The following is a 23,957-nucleotide window of genomic DNA, read 5'->3' on the forward strand; positions in this document are numbered from 1 at the left end:
TGGGCCTGGAAGGATGCCCTGGGATGTCCATCACAAATGCTGCAGACATGTTCTTGGAGAGCTTTGCAAAGATCCAGTCATACTATTATTTCCCGATCTCTTATTTTTTTAGAAGTTTTGGGTAGCTGGATGCAGCATCCTTTTTTTTTTTTTTTTTTTAGTAAAGGACAGGTAAATTATGAGAGCCCTGACTGATTTGCCTGCCATTTGTTGGGTGAAACAAAGCACGCACGTTACCTTCCAGCCCTGTGCCTTGCCAGGAGCCACCAGCACTGCCTCCTAAAACCTCCTGGGTGAAGCAGAAGCCAACACAATCACCATCCTATTTTCAACAGTCATCCAAATATACAGAGTGCCACTGGTTATGCACCTGAGCAGCAGAGCCCAAGGCACCTGCTGGTGTAGACTCATCCCTTGACATACCAAGGCTACAGCTAACTCTCCATTACCTGCGGGCAGGTGATGTGCAGTCAGCTGCCTGCTCGCCCTCTCCAGGCACAGCCATCTCGGGCTTTGCAAGTCAACTCACTGCAGCGTGACTTTCTTCAGCTGCCTGATGGCCAGGACAGTCCAGGAGCAAAAGCCAGGTCACCCCCTGTTAGGGTGGGTGTCCCTGCAGCCTACCCCAGGATGCCACATAGAAGTCACTCTGGTTTTCTTTCCCTTATTCAGTGCCAAGAGGCAGTGCTGGCCCCCGGTACCAAAGAGGGGGCCACTCCAACACCCGCAGGCTCTCCTGGCTGGCCTTGTAACACAGCCAGAAGGCAGAGTGACGTGGACCCCAGTTCAGGGTGGCAGCTCAGTCACACACGCAAGGGCTGGGCAACCACAGCTTCCTGATTGCTGTTCCCTGTGCCAGCAAGATCAACGTAGTTTCCCACTGCCATGTAGGCAAGGCTGTCAACCATCGCTTGAGCCCCACGACTGCAGCGCCCAGGGCCAGCAACCTCTGCTGACTGCTCCAGGCTGGTGCAAAGCTCACTCCTCTGCTTTATTGCGTTTGTGGCACCTTTCCCCCAGCAATAAGTCACTGTGGCTAAAAACTCCCCTGGGCGGGGGGCTGCCTCCCTTTTTTTTCAGTAAGAGACCAGGGCAGGGTGGAGGAGAGACTGAAGCATTTCCCATCCTGAAAGGGACAGAGGGTCACCCCATTAAACCAACCCTTCCAGGGTCAGGCCAGTGTGAATGGGATAGTTTACCCTGGGATAAGTTTAACCCTAGCAAGATTTGTTCTGATGCATTTATTTATTTATACCTACAACAGTGGGATTAAAGGTTAATTGATGCACTCCTGCTTCAGCCAGTAAGAGCCGTGTTGTAATCACTCCATGCAAAACAAATACTAATAAAAGAGGCAAAATTAAACTCCCCTGGCAGTATGAGCTGTCTTCAAGCAGGGACCAGATTGGGGGTCAAGCTTCAGTTATGCCATAATTTCTGGGTGTCTCCTGCGGATGCCTTCACTGCTATGCCCGGTGGTGCTGAGCACCTCCAGCTCTTTGTGGCATTAGTTGAAACTGCTGCTGCCCGCTGGAAATGCCCTCCACAGACATCCCAATCTGCTCCCCTCCCAGCAAAGCAGGGTAAGAGCTCTGCTGGGTGGCAGCTCTCCTCCTGAGATGCTTTACATCCTCCTGCAAGGTCCTTCAACTACAGAAGAACATATGTTATTTAACTTGTGACTGTGAGTTGAATAAGGCTCAATTAAATTCTGCCTCTTGTGAATTTGCAATGGGGAATTCTCACCTGTGGGACTGGATGAGTTCTAACTGTACCATGCGTGACTCAGACACTTAAAATGATCTATTAATGACTGTTTTAATAAATGTTCTATCTTTATGTGGACAATTTCCTGCCGTGTGACAAGCCTGGCACGATGTCAAACCGAAGTTTGCTCCTGTGGTCAGCCCACGATGAGGACGAAGGCGAACCTGGTGCTGCCGAGCATCTCGGGGGGGCTGCAACACTCCCCGGGTGTTTCTGTTTACAACCCTCAGGTCCCGGCCAGCCCCTCTGAGCCCCGGCTTGTTTCGGAGGTGGGGGGAAAGCTGGGTGCCACGGCCTGGGGCTTTCGGCTGCTGCACTTACCTCCAACCCTCCTCATTTGTGCCTCGCCAAAGTTTCTCTTTGAACGAGGCCTTGCTGGCGCAGCAGGGAGGACACGGGTGTCCGGCCGAGGCGGGGGGGGGAGCCCCCCAGGCCTCTGTCCTCCCCGCCGCTGCCCACCCTTTCACTTGGCATCTCCCGCCCGCACCCTTCCTGCCTCCCCCCGCTTCCCCGGGCCGCTGCTGCGCCCCGATAGCGGCCAAGACCGGCCACAGCGCAACGGGCTCCACGGCTTCAGCTCTTCTTTTATTTTTTTTTTTTTTCCGGCATTTCCTCCCTCCCTCCGCTCCCGTCGCATCCCGGCGCCGCCGCTCGCCTTTCCGCCCAGCACACCCCCGCGTTCCTCGGCCTCTCGCCGCCCCTCCTTTGCGGCAGCCCTGCCCCTCCCCGTGGGGCCGCTGCCGCGTCCCTCGGGCCGAGGAAGGGGCCCGGGCGGGCTCGGCCTCGGGCACTTGTGTCCCCGCAGGACCGGCCTCGCCGGGTCGCACGGAGCGGGACCCTCCGCTCGCTGCCCGGCCCCCCGGGCCCCGCTGCCGCCGCCTCGGCTCCGCCCCCCCCTCACCCCCCCCCGCCGCCCCCCCCCCCCGCGGGACCCTGCGCCCCCCCTGGGCGGGGCACCGACCCCGCCCTCCCGCCCCCGCCTCCCATTGGCCGCGGCGCCGCCGGCGGGCGGGCCGCTTGGTGACGTCACGATCAGCTGTCGGGAGGTCCCGATTTGTGCGGGGGAGCGGCGGGCGCTCGGCAGAACCGATCGGCACCGGCAGCGCCTCCCGCCGCTCCCCGCCGCGCCGCCGGCACGGGCAGGGTGAGTGTCCCGCCGGGCGGGGAGGGGCGGCGGGCAAGGCTCGGGCTGAGCGGGGTCACCCCACGCGGGGTCCCCCCGTGGGGGCAGGGCGACGAGGGGGGCCGCTTTGGGGGACACTCGCCGGGCACACCCCAACCCCCCCCCCCCCCCCCCCCCCCCCGCGTTGTTTGTTTCTTCATCACCGGATTAAGATTCGAGGTTGGGGTCCGCTCCCATTGGCTCCGCTCTGGTGACGTCTGATTAATTTGCATATGACATTGAGACATCATGAGGCTGCCCCACCCGCTCCCCCCCGCGGTCGGGGCGCGTTGTCCTGCCGTGACCCCGCGGAGCGCGGCCTCTGCCGGCTCCGTGCCCGCGGCTGCCCGGGGAGGTTCCGCTGGTGCTGGGCGGTCCCGGTGCCGGTAACGCGTGTCCGTCCCTCCCGTGTCCGTCCCTCCCGTGTCCCTGCAGCCGTTCGTCCGGTGTCACCCCGCGAGGTTCCGCTGTGGCTTTCCCCAGGCAAGTTGCAAACGTGGGCCCGTCTCCCCGTGTTTATTAGAGGCTCTTTGGGTGAAAAACGTGGCTGTTTGAAAAGGGAATGTAAACATATAATATAGAAATATATGTGATCGAGAAATAGCGGCCTCTGTATTTTCTATTTAATGCATTTATTTGATGCTTTTGAACACCTCCATCTTTAGATCTTAATTTACTTTGTAAATCCCAGTGCTTTTAATGAGATTTGAGGGTGTGCTTAGCTATTTTTCTTGAGCTAACTGTGATGCGTGGGAAGGAGCCGTGGGGCCCTGTGGAGCGGGTGAACGATGCTGTCAGTGCCAGGCTGAGGTCCATGTCGTGGCATCCTGCCGTGCCACCAGTGTGGCACCACCGTGTCCCAGGATGCTGAGCCCATGAGTCCAAATGGTACCACGTGTAGAGGCTACTTTTGTTATTACTGCTCTAAGCGCATCTGCTTTGGGACAGCTCAAAAAATGTCCTAAAAGGTCAACTTTCTTATGAATTTCATGCCTCTCACATCAGGACCTCAGCAGCTTGGCTGAACCTGGAAGGTCCTGGGCACTAAAACTGTTCCCATCTGAGGGGGCTTATCAGCTGAAAAGCTTGGACTCCATGGAGTGTAACTGTAGAAACATGTTAAAAAAGGCATTATAGCTTTTGTAATATTTTAATACATATGCATATATCTAGACGTTTATGTCTCTTGTGTGCAGGGGTGCTACAGCCCTGCTTGGAGTGCCTGAGCAAAGGCACTGGCACCCTGGGGTCCCAAGTTAATGGCTTAAAGTGCCTCTCTTGGGACCAGCAACACCCACTGCTGACAGCAGCACCAGCAAGGGCTGAGCTGGGCAGGTGCTAAGCGCTGGCTCTAATTTGACTAAGGCTTTGCTGGAGTAGGAAACCATCCCCAAAAGGTTCTGGGCTCCAGTACACGACTGTGCTCTACCTTCTTTCCCACCAGGCTTAGTCTACAAAGTTCCAAGAACAATTTTTTTTTTTCTCTAAAATAAATCTGGAAAAACCCGAGACATGAGCTCTTATCTAAGAGCTTTTTAGCAGTAATTGCACAGTGAGCCCTGCACAGGCAAGTCTTGCCCCAGCGCACACATGGCCCTGGGCAGGCTTGGGAGGAGCTGGTGGGGAGCTCCGGGCTCCTGCGGTATCAAAGTCCAACTTGCCAGTTAGTATTCAGCCTGCTGTGATTTATGGAAGGTGTAATGTTGGGGCTGCTCCCCTCTCACTATGCATGCCCCTAGGGATGTTTCGCCTAGTGCATCCCAGAGAGGAAGCTTCTAAAATTTCATAGGACAGCTCATGGCATATCTAAAAACTTCCTGGTTGCTCGGATTCTGCTGGCCACTGACAGATTTTCCAGGATTCTCTGTGATGATGTCAAATAGCAGGTCAGGTTTGTCCTTGGGGCAAGAACCTCCTTCCTACAGCAGTTACACAGGGGAGCATGTGCTGATGGTGACACCAGGTCCAAGGAATTGTGACCCCAATTCCTCTCCTTCAGGTTGGCTATAGAAGAGTACATGGGGACTCCGGTCCATGCTGACCTCCTGGGCTGGCTGGGGAAAGCCCTTCCAGGCGCTGGCTTGGGCTGTCATTAATAATAAGAGTCTCATGATAAAGAGTTTTTGGGAACTACTCTCTATCTCTACTCTACTTCCCTGCTCTGCAGTGGAAGAGGCTCTGGTTGTGAATCAAGCTCTGGTTTGCTGGAGTCAATCTGTCTACTCCGCCAGCACCCTGAGCTCCAGCTCTGCCCCTGTGGCCAGTGCTCCCTGAGGGGAACCCCATAAATGAAGTTGCTGGCCAAAGTAAAGGGATTAGCAGGAGCTGAGGTGCAGTTGAGTGACCAAATGCTTTAATCCAGCCCTGCTAAACTGTCCTGGGCAAGCTCCTGTCAGCTCTGGTCCCTTCTTCAATGGGGATGGATAGAGGATGGTGTAGGGATGCTTCACTGGTCATTTTTGGGGTGATGAGCAGGGCCCTGACTCGAGCTGCTCAGGTGCCAGACCTCCTTCTCCTTCACCTTGTTTCTGTGCCAGGCTTAGGATTTTGGTACATTCAGCACAGCGAAAGCAGCCTGTGAAACATTTGTCTAATTTAGGTAAAATAAGTTGAAAATAACATTTCCCAAGTGGGTTGGAGGAAAGCACCTGATTTATACCTCCAACGCCTGCTGTGATGACTGCACGGGGTATTCTTAGCTCTACCAAGGAAGGACTGCTTCTGCTGCTTGTCAGCAGCATCCCTCCTGCTGCTGAGTATTTATGGAAAGTTTCAGGGAGCCTGTTGCCATTTCCAAGTGGAGTTGCTGTTGTTCTTGCAGCCTGTGACTTTTGGGAGCTGCCAGTCCTATGAAGCTGTGGCTCCCGCCCTGGCGAGCTCCTGGCACATCCTGGGGCATTGCTGCTGATCCTTTTGTCTATTCTTAGCTCCTGGAGTTATTTGCAGTGATAGTGACTCAGAAAACTAATTATTGTGTCAAGGTTTCTGAAGGGGGAAAGAAAAAAATAACTCGGTGCATTATGGTTTCCTTACTCTAACTTTTAATATTTAATATTCTCTGGCTAGTTTTAAAAGGCTGTTGGACTTTCTGTAAGGATCCTGATAATCTTCATTCATTAAGAAACTCAACTGTCCCCAAGGGAGTGTCACCTGTGGGCTGTCCCCTTGTGCTGGCAGTGGCTTGGGATTGGTTTGATATGCCAAGTAAGGGGGCTTGTGGAAGCCTGGGAAGGATGGGAGCTGTCCTGTGATGGTGACCCCGGCTCTGGCAGAGGACAGAGAACGTGTGTGTGGTTTCAGCTCCACCTCAAGGACGTGGTGCACAGGCAGTGCCTTCACACCTCAGCACTGGCCATACATCTTCCACAGATGTCTGGCAAGATATGGGTGGGCTGGAAGAAGGCACCAGAGCCCTGACTGCCCCTGGCCACCACAGGGGCAGAAGCCACCTCCTGGTCCAAACTGCTGCTGTGGGCACCATCTCTGCCTGGTGACAGGGCACTTCTTGGGCAATAGTGTCTCAAATCTCCTGGCAGGGACACATTTGGGTTCCTCCCACACTGCAGTTTCCATGAGGCTGCTGGCCCCAGTTGTCCTGGTACAAATGGGGCAAATGTTTGCCACAGGGGAAGTGAAGGCTTTCCAAAAACCTGGAAAAAATTTGGAGCTTGATCGCCAATGACTGTGGGTTGTCCCAGCCAGAGAAGGGCTTGTGAAAACTGCAGGGACTGAGGTGGTGTGTGGCCATATCGCCACCTGGGTGCTGTTGGTAACAGCTGGCCATGGAGCCTTTTGCCTCGTGAAGAGCTGAGAAAGTCACCCCCAACTCTCTATGATGGTGAAGTTGAGGAGCTGATGTTCTTGGTGGCTTGCAGGGAGGGTCTGGAGTGGCTCCCTTCTAAGGTAGACGGGAGGTCATAGACTCACAGAATCGTTTGGGTGGGAATGGGCCTTCAGAGACCTTCTAGTCCAACCCCTCTGCTGTGGGCCAGGACATCTTTCACTAGATTAGGTTGCTCAAAGCACTGTCCAACCTGACCTTGAACGCTTCCAATGATGGGGCAGCCATAGCTTCTCTGCACAACCTGGTCCACTGTCTCACCACCCTCATTGTAAAACATTTCTTCCTTATGTTCGGTTTAATCCTATCCTCTTTCAGTTTAAAACCGTTGCCCCTTGTCCTGTCACTACAGGCCCTGGTAAAGCCTTTCTCCATCTTTTTCATAAGCGCCCTTTAAGTACTGAAAGGCTGCAATAAGGTCTCCCTGGGGCCTTCTCTTCTCCAGGCTGAAGAATCCCAACTCTCTCAGCATTTCTTCACAGGAGAGGTACTCCGTTTCCGTGACCTCCTTTGGACCCCCTCCAACAGGTCCATGTTTATCTTGCCCTGGGGACCCCAGGGCTGGACGCAGTACTCCAAGTGGGGCCTTGTGAGGATGAGGCAGAAGGGGAGAATCGCCTCTCTCGACCTGCTGGTCGTGCTGTCTGTGATGCCACCCAGGACACGGTCGGCTTTCTGGGCTGTGAGCACACGCTGCCGGCTCACATCCCATTTGTCACCCACCCGTATCCCCTGGTCCTTCCCCGCAAGGCTGCTCTCAGTCCATCCATCCCCTGGTCTGTGCTGGTACTGGGGATCGCCCCAACCCACGTGCAGGACCTTTCACTTGGCCTGGCTGAACTTCATGAGGTTCACCGGAGCCCTCTCCTCCAGCCTGCCAAGGTCCCTCTGGACAGCGTCCCTTCCCTCTGGCAAAGCAACTGCACCACTCAGTTCGGGGACACCCGCAAACTTGCTGAGGGTGGATCTCAGAGACAAAGAGCCTGCCTGGTCCTGCCTCTTTAACCCCGTGTTGCTGAGGATTTCAGAGCAGACAGGATAAAGTGAATGTGAAGATTAAAGCTCATTTGGGTCCTTGCTTGCCAGGATCTAGCTCCTGTCTCCACCCTGCAGGTTTGATCCCGAAGGCTTTGCCAGCTGTGCTGGCAGGAGCTCCCCTGCGGCTCCCCGAGTGCCCCCAGGGACAGCCCTGGGAAGGCTGCTCGGACTCTCAGGAAGCCTTATGCTCTCCTCCTATGAAGCTTGTCTGATCACACTGTCTGTCCCTCTGCCCAGCTCTTGCTCCGGCCAGAACGGGCAGCCGAGGCAGAGCCTGGCCCAGCAGCCCCCGGCAGGCATTCTGCAAGGATCGCGGCGCAGTCCCCTGGCTTCGCTGGGTCTGTCTATGCTGCCACCAACCCGTGGTTGCTCTTGCGGGTTTTACCAGTGAACTGACCTCCCCAAGGTCCTGTTTAGGATTGAAATGTCCCCGAGCATTGGGAACTTGTGGGACTTGCTTTATCCAAGGGGCTGATGCTGCAAGCTCTGCCCTGCCCGTGTAGCCCACCCATGCACCATGGTACCTCCTCGCGCCAGTGGGTGGTTCAGGGCCACCCCGCACTCCTTGGCATGGAGCAGGGGATAGCTGATGAACTTATTCAAGTTCTTTGGGGAATGATCCTTTAAAATGATCCACCTCCACTTTTGCTCTTGGGGGAGCTTTTAACTCTTTCCTGCTGCCCTTAAAGCTATCGCAGCTGCCTGCAAGCCCCCTTGTCCTGCCTGTGAGCCCCCTTCCCTTTTGCCCCAGCCCTCCTGGTGTGCTGTGGGTTTTCTCTGGAGCAGGATGGCCCCTGACAGCCCATGATCATGGGGTTGGCTGTATGTGATGGGAGCGTGGTTATCCCAGGACCTTTAATTATAGAAATGAGTCAAATGAAGTTAAATTTGTGAGAGGAGGCAACTGAAACGAATAGTATCCACTGTGCCTTCAGCAAAAAAATCTTCGGGTTAGGGTGGGCAGCTGTGGAGTTCAGACACTTCAGCTCCTGACCTTCTTGTTGATGCACCCTGTGATTTTATTGGGGACTACTCCTAAGTAGAAGGGTGCTGGGGGAATGAGCCCCACTCCTGGAGGGGAGTGGAGGGGGAGATCAGCTTTACTACTGTCTAGTGAAAGCTGCTGTCAAGTTTTAATGAAATAAAAATAAGAGGTTTTCTGCTCTCTGTTTTGACTGTGTAATTTATCATTTGGCTTTGAACTCTTTTGAGGATGGACTCCTTGCTGGGGGCTCTCCAAACCAAACCCACAGAGTGGAGAGGAGCACGCCAGTGCTGTCCAGGCAAGGAGCTCTGGCAGGGCTGTGCGTGCCGAGCTAGCTTGCAGTCCAGCAGCAAGTTTGTTCCAGGCTGGCTTTGCTGAGGCAATGGGGAGAATCTCTGCCTGGCTCAGACCTTGCCCTGCAGTAGCTGCTTGGATGCAGTGTGTGACCTTCCCCTTGCAGCTGGACTGAGGCCGCCGGTCTCCCAGGGTGCCAGCTCTTGTCCCTAGCTCTCTGCTGTTGTGTGGCATGCACATCTGAGGGTGAAAAAAAAAAAAAAAAAAAATTGAAATTTGCATGTAGGGCACTGGCTGTGGCAGACCAAAAGCATTTCATGTGTCCTCCTCAGCAAGGTGGGCTCAGGGGACCCTGCTGTCCCCAGCCCCCTTCAAGCCCTCGTGGGTCACCCTGGGAAGCTGCATGGTGACACTGGTGTCAGCTTTGGCTCAACACTTCTGCCAGCCTGGGAATGCCACAGGCAGAGCTGCCCCAGCTCAAAAAGCTCATGAACCCACTCCTGGCCTTGCACTGGGACAGGACCACGCTGGCACTGGGGGACTGGAGCCCCCTGTGCCTGCCATGGGCTGCTGAGTGCTTCCTGCCCCCCTCCCTCCTGCTTGGGGACCTGGGAAAGAGCAAACAGCAGGAAGCCCTGAGACATCACCAGCAGGTGCCTGAGAGCAGCAGTGTTTCTGCTGCAATTAGATATTTAATACATTTATTACAAAATTAATATGCTATTAAAAGGTATTTACTAACTAGGCAAGTGTTCCAGGCGGATGCCAGATTTCAGACTGCAGGGAGGGAGAACTGGCGTGTAATGAAACCATGGCTGTGTACTGCAGCCTTCAGGGCTGTCCTGGGTGCCTTTTGCCAGCCTGGCCCAGGAGAGGATGGATGCACACATCGGTCCCATGGGAGAGAAACCCCCACTGTGCTCAGCATGGAGCACATGAGAGAGCCTGATGGGCCAGCTTCCATTCGTCGCCCAGCTGGGTATCAGCTGCTCTTCATGTTGTTTCCCTACCTTATATTATTACCCTACTTTCCCGGAGCATTAAATTGTATCTGGATAATTTAATCATGAGCGCACTGGAGGAGAAGAGAAAAGCTGTGGCTTTGCTACTGTCGTGGTGGTGATGGGGGGCTGGGAGGCGAGAGCTGCTTTCGCTGAGCCTGCAGCTTTTGCTGCAGTTGGAGGAAACAACTCTGTTGTGTCTCAGTGCCCCAAAGCCCTCCACTCAGTGCTTCCAGGGGAAGCCAGGAAACCTCTTAGGACACAGAGCAGGGAATCCTTGCCGACCTCCAGTTCATCATGGCAAGAGGCTCTGTGAGTCTCAGCCAAGCCCGTTTGGAACGGGCCAGCCCAGCCAGGACCCAGCTGGTTTAGCTGCAGCCTTTCCCCTTGGCTGGAGCTGGGCGCAGGATGTGAGTGGGAGGGATGGACCGTGGCGGGGAGGGGGCTGCCATCCTAGAGAGAGTGAGAAGCACATGGTGCTGGGGGGGCTGGACCCCTGAGCACTGGGATCTGGAGCCAGGCACTGTTGTAGCCACGTAGGCTGCTCTGCCCCACCTCTGGGGCAGCTGAAGTCACCTGGGGCTGGAGACCTGCTCAAGGGGACAGGTAGTGTCACGCTGCTGCCCTGGCCGTGCCAGGAAGGGAGAGCTGGGTGTCACAGGGCTGCTTCATGCTCTGACACTCCCTTCTGCATCTGGGATTGGCAGAGCTCAGGATGATTCCCTGAAGCCCAGGGCATCCCATGCGTGGGGAAAGGCTCCCCTTGATTTTCCGTTTTCTGCCTTCTGGAGCAGATGATGTACCTCCTGAGGCATGTAAGAGAAGGCAAAAGAGTGGCCCCATAGCAGATAAATAGAAGCATGCCTGAGCCACAGAACCACAGCAAGCACCCAGGCCAGCTGTCCTTCCCAGCAGTGTTGAAGCTGGAGACACCACTTCATTGGGAGGTGGGTAGCTGAGCTGAAACTTGAGCTGTTGGACTTGCATACAGACCAAGGCTCAGGCACATCGTGCCTCCCATTTCACATGGCCCAGAGCAGGTGGGGCTTCACCAGGGTCCAGGACAACTTGCAGGCTCTCTGCTACCTTGGTCAACAGAGCCATGGTCTGAGGGTTTGCCCTCTGGATGCACCCATGGCAATGCACCAAGCAAGGCAGCACACAGCTGTCCTCTCTCCCTGCATCTAGCTCTTGATGGCCATTTTAATGGCCTTTAATGTCTCTGGACCAAAAAACATTTTCTCCCCACAAATAACACACTGCACCTCGTGACTGCTGTCTGTCTGTACCTCTTCAAGAGTTTTGGTGTCATTAATAAAATTAGTGAGTCCTAACCTCCCCCTGAGTTGGGGTGAATGTGTTTCCCCAGGGGTAAAACAGTGATGAGCATAGATGGAGCACTCACCCAGGGCTGGGATAACGCTGTCATTGCCCTGCCCTGCTATGAGGGTGGTGACACACTCATGGCTGCTCACTCCTGCATGCTGATGCCTGAGCACCTGGGGATGAGACACAACCCATAGCCAAGCTCTTTGTCCTGTGGCTCCTTATAAGGTTCTTGTAAAGGAGCAGCGATGACACTTGTGACACTGTCATCTTTTGGGGCAGAGGGTGGCAATGAAAATGCAGCTGTATCAGAAGAGCATCCTTGCAGATATACACAGACAGCAACTCTAACAGTAATGACTTGCAAAATTAAACCAACCTCCAGCAGGTATCTGCACAGGCAGGGCTTGAGCAAAATGCAGTCAAGGGCTTCTTGGGACCCAGCTTGAGGAGGGAAGGGTGGCCACACTGGCCTGGCTGTCAGTGGGTTGCTGGTGGGTTTTAGGGATGGATTGTGCCATCGGTCCTCAGGTAGGACAGCATCATCACACCCTTTTCCCCGCCCTAACATGCCCACCCTTTGCCCTTAGTGCCATCAGCCGTGCTCAGTGCCAAGGAAGGCAGGTCCCAGCCTGACTTTGGGACAATGTTTGGCTCTACCCCTGGCAGCTCTGGTGGATGGGTCTCCCAGGACACACTGCCTGTGAAGAAGGGGACACGATGCAGGGCTCTGTGCAGGCGGAGGGCTGCAGGGCACGGGCACCCAGCCCTTCACTGCTGCTCTCAGGCAGGGTGTGTGATGCCCTTGGAGATGCCAGCAGCTGGGACAGCCCACAGCACAGATCAGTGCCGGAGCCACCTTTTCACTGTCCCCTCCAGGCTGTCTGAGCCCCCAGGATGCAGGAGGGCCACGTTACCAACCAGTCCAAATGCTTTATTTCTTTTTCTTTCCCTTTTACAGGCCTTTGCACTGAAGCCAAGCGAAGAACCTCAGAATTGCACTACACGCCATTTAACTGAGCTACGATTTCACTAGCAGCAAAGTATCTCCACCACCAAGACCTCAAGTGCTGGTTTTCCCCCTCTGTACCCTTTGATTCTGTCTCCACGCCTGGAAGCCAGTGCTCAGCAGTAGCTCTAACTCACCGTCCATCCCACCAGACTGCTCCCCACCATGCTGCAGCGTCTCACCAGCCTCTTCTTCAGCGACAGCAACACGCCAGAAGGCCTGGAGGAGCCCAAACCCTTTGTCGAAGAGGAGGAAGAGGAGGATGGCTGGCTCATAATTGATCTTGCAGGTGAGAAAAGCAGGGGGGACTGTTTCCCCACAGCCTCTGCTGCACCTTGTCTTTTCAGAGCTGGGCAAACCCCCTGAGATGACAGCAGGTGAGCCTCCACCACGTGTGATCAGCTCTGCCCTACATCCCTCCTCCCCTGGTGCCCTGCCCTGCCCATGGCACCCAGCAGCCCCCAACCTGCTCCTCCTTTTCCCCTTTCCTCTCCCAGTGGTGGTTCCCAGCTGTCTGCCAGTGTGGGGGCAGCAGCAGTGTCCCAGGCTGGGGCTGCTGCTGCCTGGGAGCCTCCAGGTGCCTCTGTGCCAGGATGGGGCCCTGGCACAGCACCAGCCCAGGGGGGTCACCCAGGGTTTTGGTGTGATCCTGCACACCGGGGGTTCGGTGGGGTGGGGGACACCAACCCACGCGGGCTGCCTGTGAGCTGTGGCAGTGCCACGGCCTTGGCTAAGCTGTGCTATGTGCAGCACTTTGCCAGGAGTAGCTGGGCTCAGCTGCTCCCTACGATGTCCCTGCTGGGAGAAAACCGGGAGCCTCTTCCCCTGGGAGAAACCCCTGGACACTGGGGGGGGGGGGGGGGGGGCAGGGCTTTCCCCACGTGAGGGCAGGCAGCAGTGGTGCCTGCCTGTCCCAGCTGGGTACATGCTGCTGGTGATCTGGCCATGTTTGGGTCATATGAGTCCATCAGGGGAACAAATCTCAACTCCAAAGGGCTTATCTTCCGAAATCATTCCCAGTGCCCCTGCCAACTCAGACAAGGGATGTTTGGTGCAAGGTCCCCATCCCCAGAGAGACCTCAGGGACTCCCCGTTCCCAGGGATGGTGGTAACCATCTGGAGTCTCCTGTGACACCAACCAGAAGGATCAAATTCCTTGTGTGCCGAGAGCTTCTTCAGATCCATTAAGACCTTGGTGTTTCTATTGTAGGGTCGATGACTCAAACAATTGCAATGATAATTTTATGACCTTTTGCTTGCAAATAGAGCAGTGGACTTAGACAAACAAGCCTGCCTGTGTGGGAGCTCCTTAATGGCTACGGTCTGCTTTTGGAGCCTCTGTTTAGTTGTAGTGCCCCATCCCTGGGGGACCACAAATATATCCTGCAGGTTTAGGAGGAAGATTTTGTTCTCCCTCTTGCAGGCGCCTGTTCTCCAAGCAGATGCTCCCTGCCTGTCCCCCGTGCACTGAGCAGAGCTTGTTTTTGTGATACGAGTCATTCATTAGGATTTTTCCCCTATATGGTGAGCTGGAGAGGGGACCAGAGCATGGACAAGCCTGGGATGGGGGTCAGGGACAGTCCCATGCCTGGTGGGAGCACTATGGAGAGCTGGTGCAGGTGGGTGTGTGGTGTGGGCATGGGCAGCTGCAGAGGATTTCCTGTCCTCTGGGCTCTCTGGTGACTGTCCCAGGGGGGTCACAGCAGTGACACGGCAGGGAGCTGGTTGCAAGGAGGTCCCTGGAGCAACGGGCACGCAGCTACCACATGTCGGGGCCAGCTGGCAACGGCTGCAGCATGCACAAAGCATGCCAGAAGGAGCCAGGAGTTTCCCCAGACAGAGAAACTCTGGGCTGTGCCCTGATCCCCTGGGTCCGAGGCTGCAGCCAGCTCAGCAGGAATCCAGGGATGACTTTGGTACAAAAAGCTCCCATTTTTTTTTCCAGTCAAGCAGCCAGGCTCTCGGTGCAGAGCTGGCTTTCAGCAGTGTGTCTGCCTGGGACCTGCCACCCCACTGCTAATTCTCACTGGCTCTGCTGCTGCCTTTTCCTGTAGCATTCCCCAGCCAGTGAAGGACTGATTTATTTCAGCCCTATTTCTGAGGCTGGAGTTATGCAAAGCACTTTAAAAACTAAACCCTTTGGCTCTAGCCCCCATCCTTCATCTTGGAGCCACAGCAGCTGGCAAGCATCCCACAGCCTGGCTCCCTCCCAGTGGGAGGGCAGCCTAATGGGCCTCCGAATTCACTCCCTCGCAGCCAGGTCTTTGAGCCACGTGTTGCAAAATGCACCTGAATTAACCAGATCTCCCAGGAGCATTTCAGATGCCCCTCTCACCCCATCGCCCAGCTTGGATCTGCTCAGCACCCAGGGAGGGAACAAAGAGCATTTCCCAGTGCTTAGTGATACAGCTGCAAGTCACCCAGGGATTTGGGGATCCCGAAATATTCCTTCTGACATTAGAACCCGCCTTGGCAAAGGATGGGGACAGGTATCCATGGGTGGCTGGGTCAGTGTTCAGCTGTGCTGGCTCCCCTGCTCCCCGTGCCCGCATTGCAGGAGTGCTGCTGGACTGGGAACGCTCCAGCCAGGCTCAGCGGCTCTCTCCAGGCTGACAAATAATCTCCAGCCCGGCATGTCAGCAGCTATTAATAGCTTGATATCCACTGGCCTGAAGAAAGATGCTGTTGTGTTTGCAAGGCTAATTGTGGCCTGCCCTAAGCCCCGGGTCGAGGCATCACCTGCAGGAGGAGCCGAGGACATGCTGGGTGGTGAGTGCCAGCCCCATACTTCGTGCGCTGCATTTCTCCACCACAAGAACACATTCACCTCTGATTTCTCCTGCATTTGCATCCTCCCATGAGACCAGTTCCCTGGAATACCCCTGATGAGGCTGGGAGTGGGTCTGGGTATCCCAATGAGCCCAACATGAGGCTCAGGCTCCCTTCCCACAATACAACAAGTAATTCTGAGCACAGGCAGCCCAGAAAAGCACCAGCCCAAGTGCTTTTACCAGGCGGAGGTGAGGAAGGGAAGGCACCTGGGGTGTCAGAGGGATGTGGGGGGCAGCCCCTAGATCAACCACCCAAAACTCGGCCTCTAATGGACTGAAGCTGAAGGTGCAGTGAAAACATTTGCTGAAGAATTTATTCCCCTGATTTCTTCCAGAAAAAAAGGTGTGGACTGTTTTTTTCCTCTGTGTTTGCTTGGTTTCAATGTTTGCAAAGTGCCGAGCGGTGTTTGCAAGTGCAGGTGGGCTGACGTTCCTCCGAAAGGACACAGCACAGCTCAGGTGCCGTAAAAACAGGCAAAAGCAGCATTTCTTGCCAGCTGAATTTCTTCCTTCGTCTTGAGAAGGAAAAAAAAAAAAAAAAAAATGGTGTGGTAAACCCTGCTGGTTTCCCCCACATTTTGGTTAAAGTGCCTAGCCAGAAGCATTCCCAACGCTTGCTGGCTTAGCAGAGCTGGGCCCCACAGCCCTGGCAGCTGCCCTGGTGCGGAGGGTGCCGGTCGGGGAGCGGTGCAGGGCAGTGCTGGTGTCTCCCTCCCCACGAGGTCCCGTGGCCGCCGCGCCGGTCTCGAGCGATGGTGATGGTGGTGGGGTGTCTCTTGCACTAACGATGCCCCTTTCTCTCCCCCCCCTCCCCTCCCCACTGTACATGGTATGTGTGTGTGTCCCCGCTGCGCCCCGCATGGCTCTGTACCCCCGCCACCCCCAGGCAGCCGTGCCCGCCCCAGCGCAGCCCGGCGAGTGGGTGCTGGTGGCACCGGGCGCTCGACGCGATCCCGCCCAGCACCCCCCGGTCTGCTGCTGCCGCCGGCCGCTTCCCCGGCTCCGGCCGGTCCCTGCTTGATGGACGAGAGTTGGTTTGTCACCCCTCCCCCCTGTTTTACTGCAGAGGGGCCTGGCCCCGGCGGCGTGGGGAGCAGCCCCATGGAGGACCTGCTCATCGAGCACCCCAGCATGTCCGTCTATGTCACCAGCACCCTCGAGGTGGATGGGGAGGGCCTCGAGGACGATGCTGCCAGGTGAGTGCGGCTCGGGGGTGCTTGCTGGGGGGCTGCTGGCCCCAGAACTCACTGGGCGACTGGGGTGGACAGTCAGTCCCAGCATCCCAAATCACTGTGTGCGCCTGGGATCATTTCACCCGTGCTGCCCACGGATGGAGTGGGGCTGTGTCGGACCTCAATGTCCCCGTGTCCCACCTTAGGGAGCACCCTGAACAGCTGGCAGGGTGCCCTGGCTGGTGCTGTGCAAGGGCGGCGGCCTCTGTGTCCCAAAATACTCTGCTAAGAGGATCTCAGCACCATGTTGATCCTGGCCGTGGGTGCAGGACCGTGAGCTTGGTGCTGGGCTGCAAAGGAGAGGGCTGTGTCCTACCACCCTGCTGCAAGCAGAGTCTCCTGGTGCAGCTGCCAATACTGCCTGTCACCCCACTGCCTGGCTAGGGGGGTTTGCCCTTAAACACAGGGCTTTGCACAAGTATGGCACAAGCACAGCAAACCCACTGGGACAAGGTGGCCTTTGGGCACAGTAGTCCCCTCAGGACCCCCAGGCAGGAGGATGCTGCAGTCCCTCGATCACCCTCCTGGCTCTGTACTGGCTCAGCACAGGGGTGTCCCAGAGTCATGGCGGGGGAAGGTTAAACAGAAATGCCCCAAATGGCCCTACTGCTTTCTCCTGCCCTGGGAGCTGTGGGCTTGAGCTCCCCACCACCCTTCCCCAGGGCTGCAGGCTCTCCCCTCTGCCTGTGCCTGCCCTCCATTGCCCTGGGGCACTGGGAAAGCCCTGATCATGCACATGCTCAGCCCTGCCACTGCCAGCTGACCCCTGGGTCCAACCATGCTGTGGGGTCCCCACTGCTCAGCAGTCCCAGCCCTCCAGCAGCTCCCCCGGGAGCTCCTCACTGGGGCAGGGGAGGAGGAACATTTGGGTTGAACTGCCACCTGAACTAAGGGACACCGTTCCTCCAGGACTTCTCTCTTTGCAGAGTCTCCCTGAGGACCACAGCTTGATCTCAAGAGCTTCAGAGGATCCTCAGTGCTGGAGGGTGCAGAAAGGGGGCCAAAGGGAGCTAGAAATGGGTCAGGAGACCAAATGGGTCACAATGGGGCTGGGCCTGGCTTCCCTCCACCGGGCTCAAGGGGCTTGGCCACTGTGGGGGACTGTGGAGATGCCCCCATTCCTGGTGGTGTCTGGGTTTATCTCGGGTGTCCTAGAGCTTGCCTGTGCTGGAGCATCCCCACTGCTCAGCAGGCTGCTGCGGCGGGAAGGTGGCCGGGTCCATCCTGGGGGCACAGTGTGATGGGGAGGGGGTTGGAGACCCCGGTCCCCTTCTTGCCAGGGCGGGTGAGGGCCGGGTGCCCGTGGCCACCGACGGCTTTTTTTCCTCTGCAGGGAGGTGCCGGAGCCCCGGCTGGAGCGGCACGTGCCCCACCACGGCAGGTCTCTCTCGATGAAGGCGGCTATTTTGGAGAAGGTTGGGCAGGCACGGCGGGTGCAGCGGGCCAAGCAGCTGGCGGAGAAGCACCAGCTCAGCCAGAAGGCACTGCAGCGGCAGAACCGGGCCCGCCAGCGCCCGCTGCGCCGGGCCGAGCAGCACGGTGGGACCTTCATCCACCAGCCCTGCCAGCGCCACTGCAACTACTGACCTCGCCAGCACGCCCGCGCTGCCACCCCCCCCCACCCCCCCCACCGCCTCCCCCGGCAGAAGAAGACTTCACACCCCACCCTGATACCGGCCACCCCGGGGGGCGCCGGCCCCAACGAACGCCCGTGACATGGTTTCACTCCGCACACTCCCACATGGCTGCACACCCGGCCCCCCCCCCACACTCCTTGTCTTCCTCATCCTGCCTTCTGCTCCCCTTGCCCTTTGTCTCCGGCACCAGCTAGGCCAGCGACCCCCAGAGCCGCCAGCCCGGAGGGCTGCACCACCCCCTCCACCCTCGCAGCCGTGCCAGCCTTCACGCCGGAGGTTGGCGTTCCCGGTGAAATCGCCCGTTTCTGAAATCCACGGCAAAGTCTGTCTGTCCTGACAAGCCTGTGACATCAGTGCCTTTCTTCATGTTGTCATCACTCCACGTATAGCCAGGCTGGGATGTCACAAGCAGAGACACCAAGCGCAAGTGAAAAGAAGAACAAAGCAAGAAGATGTGGGATTTTTAGGAAAATCTCATCAATGGCACTAAATAATGCTTCCTCACCCCAAAACCAGCAAATACTGCCCCCCCCTCCCCTTTGATTTCTTAATTACATTTTTATCATGATAAGACAAAAACCCCACTGTCGGTCCCAAAAGGGCTTGTCATGGGGAAGAGCTGATAGTCATCTTCATGGCAGGGTCAGCCGGGCAGCTTGCGGTGCCTCATGGTGTTTTTTTTAAAGACGACCTTAAAAGCAATCTCAGGAACCAAAGCACCGTCCCAGCACCTCTCCAGAGCCCTTTGCCAAACTGGGAGGGAGTGTCCAGCCTGGAGCCAGTGGTAGCATTATCATGACTGGTGGTCCCCCAAGCTGCTGGCTTGTCCGAGCGATCCCCCTTGTCCTGGAGCCACTTATCTGCCCAAGCCGTACCTATATACATGTATATGTGTGTGTATATCTTTCTCTAAATACTTATATTCTTGGATGAAGTGTTAATCCCTGTGAAGGGAGTGGTGGCAGGGACCTGTGGAGCTTCCCTGGGGTGGCAAAAGCACGTCGAAGCTGGTGGTGAGGGGATGCTGAAGAGGAGGCTGGAGGGAAGAGGCTGAAGTAAGGGCAAAGATAGACCTGGGAGCGACTGCAAAGGGTCAGGATGGGGAAAGCCCAGGCAGCAGGGCTGGGCGAGAGGATTGTTGCAGTGGAGCTGTAATGGGAATGCTTTCTTCCCCCGCTAAAAATTGCATCCGTTCCTGCGAAGGGCCAAATTACGTTGTGGGCAATGATGATTTTTAATGCAAATCCCTCCCCAACCCATGACGGACTCATTCTGCCTTTTTAAGGACACGGTTCAGACTTTTCAATGGCTCCAACACCAGCTGAGATGGCTCCAACCACAGAAGAAATTTGCCGATTTCCGACCCAGCTCCCTCCCTTTAGGGATTGGTTTTGTACCCTGTGCCCCTGGGAAGGTCTGGCCATCGCATCCTGCTCATGGCCAGCTCACAGCCTGGATTCCCACTCTTTTAGACAAGAAATAATACACACCTTTCCCAAAAATGCTGATTTCACAGGCGTTTCTTCCATTCATGATGTTACATCCCTTAGTATCATATTGGAACCTAGGTTGAAGGAATTGTGGTAAAACCAACCTCAGACAGCTGTTTAGTGATTTTTTTTTTTTTTTTTTTAATGAGCATATAAACAAAACAAACCCTCTTGCAAGCACCAGCCCTCAGCTCTGTGCCTGGGAGCCTGGACTGTGGGAGAGCTGGCTGATGATGCTCACCTACAGTGTTTATCTTTTGCTCTGGTGACATGGCGTTCCCAAAAGCACAGAAAAAAAAAACCTGAAGAACTGATTTCAAGTATTTCTTTTCAGCCTTTCCCTTTCAATTCTTCCAGGCCAGATTCTTGTTTCAAGACACCAGGCACCCGCCACACTGCTTTGGTCCTCCGCTTTTTCAGCCTCGCTGGTAAGCACAGCAGCTTTGGAGTGGATTTTTTCACAGCCAGTGGTTTATCAGCAGAGAAAGAGCGGGATGGGGGAGCTGGCATTACCCCCAGCCACTCGGTATCACCTGCTACTCCTTGGGCCTCACCGCAATCACCATCCCTCATCGCCGAACCTAAAACCACACTGGAGATCACCCTATTTCATCTCTGGTGTCCTCTTGGTGGAGACTGACAACTCCTTGACTCGAGGGGAACGTTTACATCCTTTGGCTTCCTGGGATTCCCATTAAACGCCTTTAGTTTCCCTCTGAAGTGATGCCTGGTATGAGCCAGGAGCACGGCATTTGTGCTGGCACAGGTGCATGTGAAGACAAGCAGAGGCTAAGCCCGAGCTCTTGGCTGTGCCATGGATGTCTGATGAGGTGCTGCCTTCCCCATGCTGCGATTTCCCGTGTCGCTGGGTGAGATGCTCTGTGGCCACCGGGCAACAGTGTTGGAGGAAGCATTTTCTGTCTAGCCCAAATATACATCAAGAAGTGGACAACTCAAGCAACATCCTGTCTCCCAGCCTGTTCTCCACTGCAGAGTCTCCTGTGCATCCAAGATGCCACCAGTCCCTCCGGAGCACTCCCAAAATCAGGGGCTCACTGCAGCACCGTCACTCCCCCTGCATCTCCCCAGGGAAGACAGGCTTGGGGAGCGGAAAGGCCGGCTGGGAACGGGGTCCCGGGGGGATCCTGCCATGGCTCACCTACCAGGCCTTCCCATGCCCACCAGTCTGCTTGCAAATGGTACCCCAGGAGGAGAAACCCCTCATCGAAATCCTCCTCCGCGTCCTGCTCATCTGCCATGAGCCAGAAACCCTGGGCTGTGGTCCTGGGCGGCTCAGTGCCCTCATGGCTGCCAACCGCCGGCACCCAGCATGCAGTTCACATGGTTTGTGCTGTTCCTCCGTCCTGGTTTTCAGAAGCGAATGTAAGCTGCTTTCTTTCTTCTTTCCGTGCCAGTCTGAGACATCATTCATCACACTGTGCCCAGCCAGCACAGGACATGAAACAGAACTATTATCACACTTTATATTGAGAATATGTTTATAAAGGCTCAATAAATTATTAATAATGTTTTCATGAAGAGGTTAATCCAGAGTCCTAGCATCCTGCAGGTCAACGAAGCGTGCTTACCACAGCGTATATGGGCTCCTGCCATGCCCCCTCTGTTGTTTGCACACTTGCTCCTGTATTAGCATCTAATAATCACTTATTAACCCCCTACAAAGCAACTGTTGATCCTCCAGTGTGACAACCCTTCTTATGCTGCAGCAAAGGTGTGTTCAAATTTGCAGAAGCCGTGCAACACTCCTCTCCTGCCCAACAGTGAGCACAAGACCTGGCCTGATACCAAATCTCCTGCCCAGTGTTGCCAGAGCAAGAAAACCCCTTTACACTGAGGTTACAAGTCTCCTCAGATTTTGAAACAAATGAAAGGTGCTTAAAAACTGAGAACTTTGTGTGCACATGTGTGCATGTGTAGATACTTCACAACACAGTGTGGGTGTTTGGTAGGTTGTTTTGGTGTGTGGGTTTTAGGGGGTTTTTAGGGGATTATTGGGGTTTTTTTTGCACCCAGTATTTTCAATCTGTGACTAGCTGTGCAGTGCTCTCCATGGGAAGGTAAAGCAAACACAGTGCTGGCTGGCAGGGAGGCCCATGGACTGGTGTCCTGCTTGAATGGCTAGGGTGAGTCTTGCTTTCTTTTCTTTACTCGAGTAGGGGGAAACTACACCATGGACTCAGGGACAAACAAATATGCTGGGGTCTTTAAAAATGTGTTTTTTCCATGCTTCTCTGTTCAGATGTGGGGTTTGTTTCTGCCTATGAGGCCTTTGGCTGTGCAAACCTGAAGGATGCTGCAGGGATGTGTTTGTAGCCTTTGGCAGCATGTGTCGATGAAAGGCTGTGCAAGCTGCTGTGCGTTGGAAGAGCTGCAGGGTCTGATGCTCCGACACAGCACCTGCATGGAAAAGGAGCTGTGGCCACTTGTGGTGGAATCATCCCTGAGCAGCAGCCCCTCTTCGTTTGCCTATGTCCGGAAAATTCACCTTACAGTTGCTAGAGTGCGGCTGGACCCTCCCTTGGGCTTGTCTGTGAACAACCAGATATGGATTTTAAGCAATGAGCCCCCGAGGATTTGGGAAGTGGTGCTGCTTTCTGCAGCTGGCCTGGTTCCCACTGTGTTCCTGGGATCAGAAGGCAGCTGGGATGGGGAAAGCCATCGAAGCAATCACATGGAGAAATGCTGATGCAGGTGACAGATTGGTGGGAGGAAATTTTTTTGGAGCTTGGATGGGCTCTGGGCCTGGCAGCAGCTCTCCAGCCCTGCGCTGGTATCGCGGCGAGGGGCAGGCACGGACAGGCAGGCTTGGAGGCATCGGGACACTGGAGCTTGTGGAGGCAGCAGACAGTGACATTCAAAGCCCCTGTGGTGTAGGAGATCTTCTCCGAGCAGCGAACGGGAGATTCACATCTCAGTTGCCTTCTTTCGGTACAGGGCAGGGCAGCCTGGCTCCCTGCCAGTGCAATGGATGAACTCAAGCAAGTAGCAAGGGTCCCGCAGCCATCAGGACAAGATCAGGAGAGGCAGCCCTCCTGGAGAAGTGCCACCTCTCAAGATGAAAACCAGATCATACCAGGGCATGTCTAAACCCATGTACCACCGTGCAACCCCCCTCCCAGGGCAAGTCCCTGTGTGGCTGTGCTTGCCACACTGTGCAGAGGCAGGCTAGTGGCCACGGCACCCGCAGGACACCCCGTTGGCAGCCACATCAGCTGTGACAAAGTCCTTTCACTAAATTTTGGCTCTCGCCTGCACTGCAAGGCTGGGGGGAGCTGCCGGAGGAGGTGCAGCAAAAGTCCTTGTCACCCAATGCTCTGAAACTTGCACTCACAAATGGGCTTTCCAAAAAACTGCTGTAAAAGCTCCATCTGGAAGGAAAACGATTCTTTCCACTGGAATCGGTGTTTCTTTTTCATCATGGATAGCATAAACACATGGCTCATTCCAAAGATCACTGTTGTGGGAATCGTCACTCTTCCTTTAGGCACATTTCTAATCAATAGATAATTTTACATTTACATCTTACTGATACCTTTTGCTCTTCCATCCAGCCCCACTGGGGATTAAAAATAACCCCACTAGATGTCTTGTCATACCACTCAGAACAGAAAAAAAAAAAAAAAAAATTCCAGTGAGGTTCTAGGCTTGAAACACAGAGCTTTGCAATTGCTCCCATGGAATATAAATATTGGTTCCAGTGCCCTGCATAAAGTAAAACTAAATTTTGAGTGAATTTATCAAAAAACAAGTGACTCCCCAAAGATTAAGCCATATTATAACTAGAAAACAGCCAGTAAAAAGCGATAGGACACCTCAAGTCAAGAAATAATGATTCTCAGCATCTGCCTGTTGCTGCCTGCCAGAAGGCAGCACTGAGCCCTGCTCCCCTGTGCTGGGGGGGAGTGATGGCAGTCCCCAAGTCTTCCCTGGGTGTCCAGGTTTAAAACAAGAGGCCACCCATGTCCAGCTGGTGCCATGGTGACTTTCTAGCCACTGAGGATTGTCAACAGCCACCGTTTCCCCATGTGGCACAGATGTGCCTCAAGTTTGCTGTACCTTCTTTGCTGTCTGCACCCAGAAATAACTGGTGCTGGTGGGAGGGACGTGCCAGCACTCCAGCATCCCCCCAACAGTCCTCAGAGCTTCCCCTCAAGTTCTTCTCCACCACAGGACTATGTCTGGTGACCTCCTCAGCACAGCTGCTCACAGGAACCAGAGCCCAAGGACAGCCACCCACCACACTTGCAGCCTCTCCATCCCAGGAGGTTCCCACCATCAGACCAGCCGGGGACATTAATGGAGTTGATCACCACAGGGCTTGTC

General features: G+C 55.3%; 1 protein-coding gene across 2 annotated transcripts; it reads left to right on the forward strand.

Annotated features, from left to right (window-relative positions):
- The first annotated feature begins 2,776 nt into the window (after window positions 1-2,776).
- On the forward strand, window positions 2,777-23,285 carry TP53INP2 (tumor protein p53 inducible nuclear protein 2). Of its 2 annotated transcripts, none has more exons than XM_032992948.2 (4): window positions 2,777-2,911; window positions 12,376-12,712; window positions 16,141-16,450; window positions 17,820-23,285. In XM_032992948.2, the coding sequence occupies exons 2-4, from the start codon at window positions 12,589-12,591 to the stop codon at window positions 18,070-18,072; spliced, it is 687 nt and encodes a 228-aa protein (XP_032848839.2). In that variant the 5' UTR covers window positions 2,777-2,911; window positions 12,376-12,588; the 3' UTR covers window positions 18,073-23,285. The 2 variants fall into 2 exon arrangements, with proteins under 2 accessions (XP_032848839.2, XP_032848840.2); XM_032992949.2 differs by having other exon boundaries at window positions 2,781-2,911; window positions 16,321-16,450.
- The last annotated feature ends 672 nt before the right edge of the window (window positions 23,286-23,957 follow it).

Source organism: Tyto alba, unplaced genomic scaffold, assembly GCF_018691265.1.
Source record: "Tyto alba isolate M040663 unplaced genomic scaffold, T.alba_DEE_v4.0 Super-Scaffold_33, whole genome shotgun sequence".
Classification (NCBI taxonomy): domain Eukaryota; kingdom Metazoa; phylum Chordata; class Aves; order Strigiformes; family Tytonidae; genus Tyto; species Tyto alba.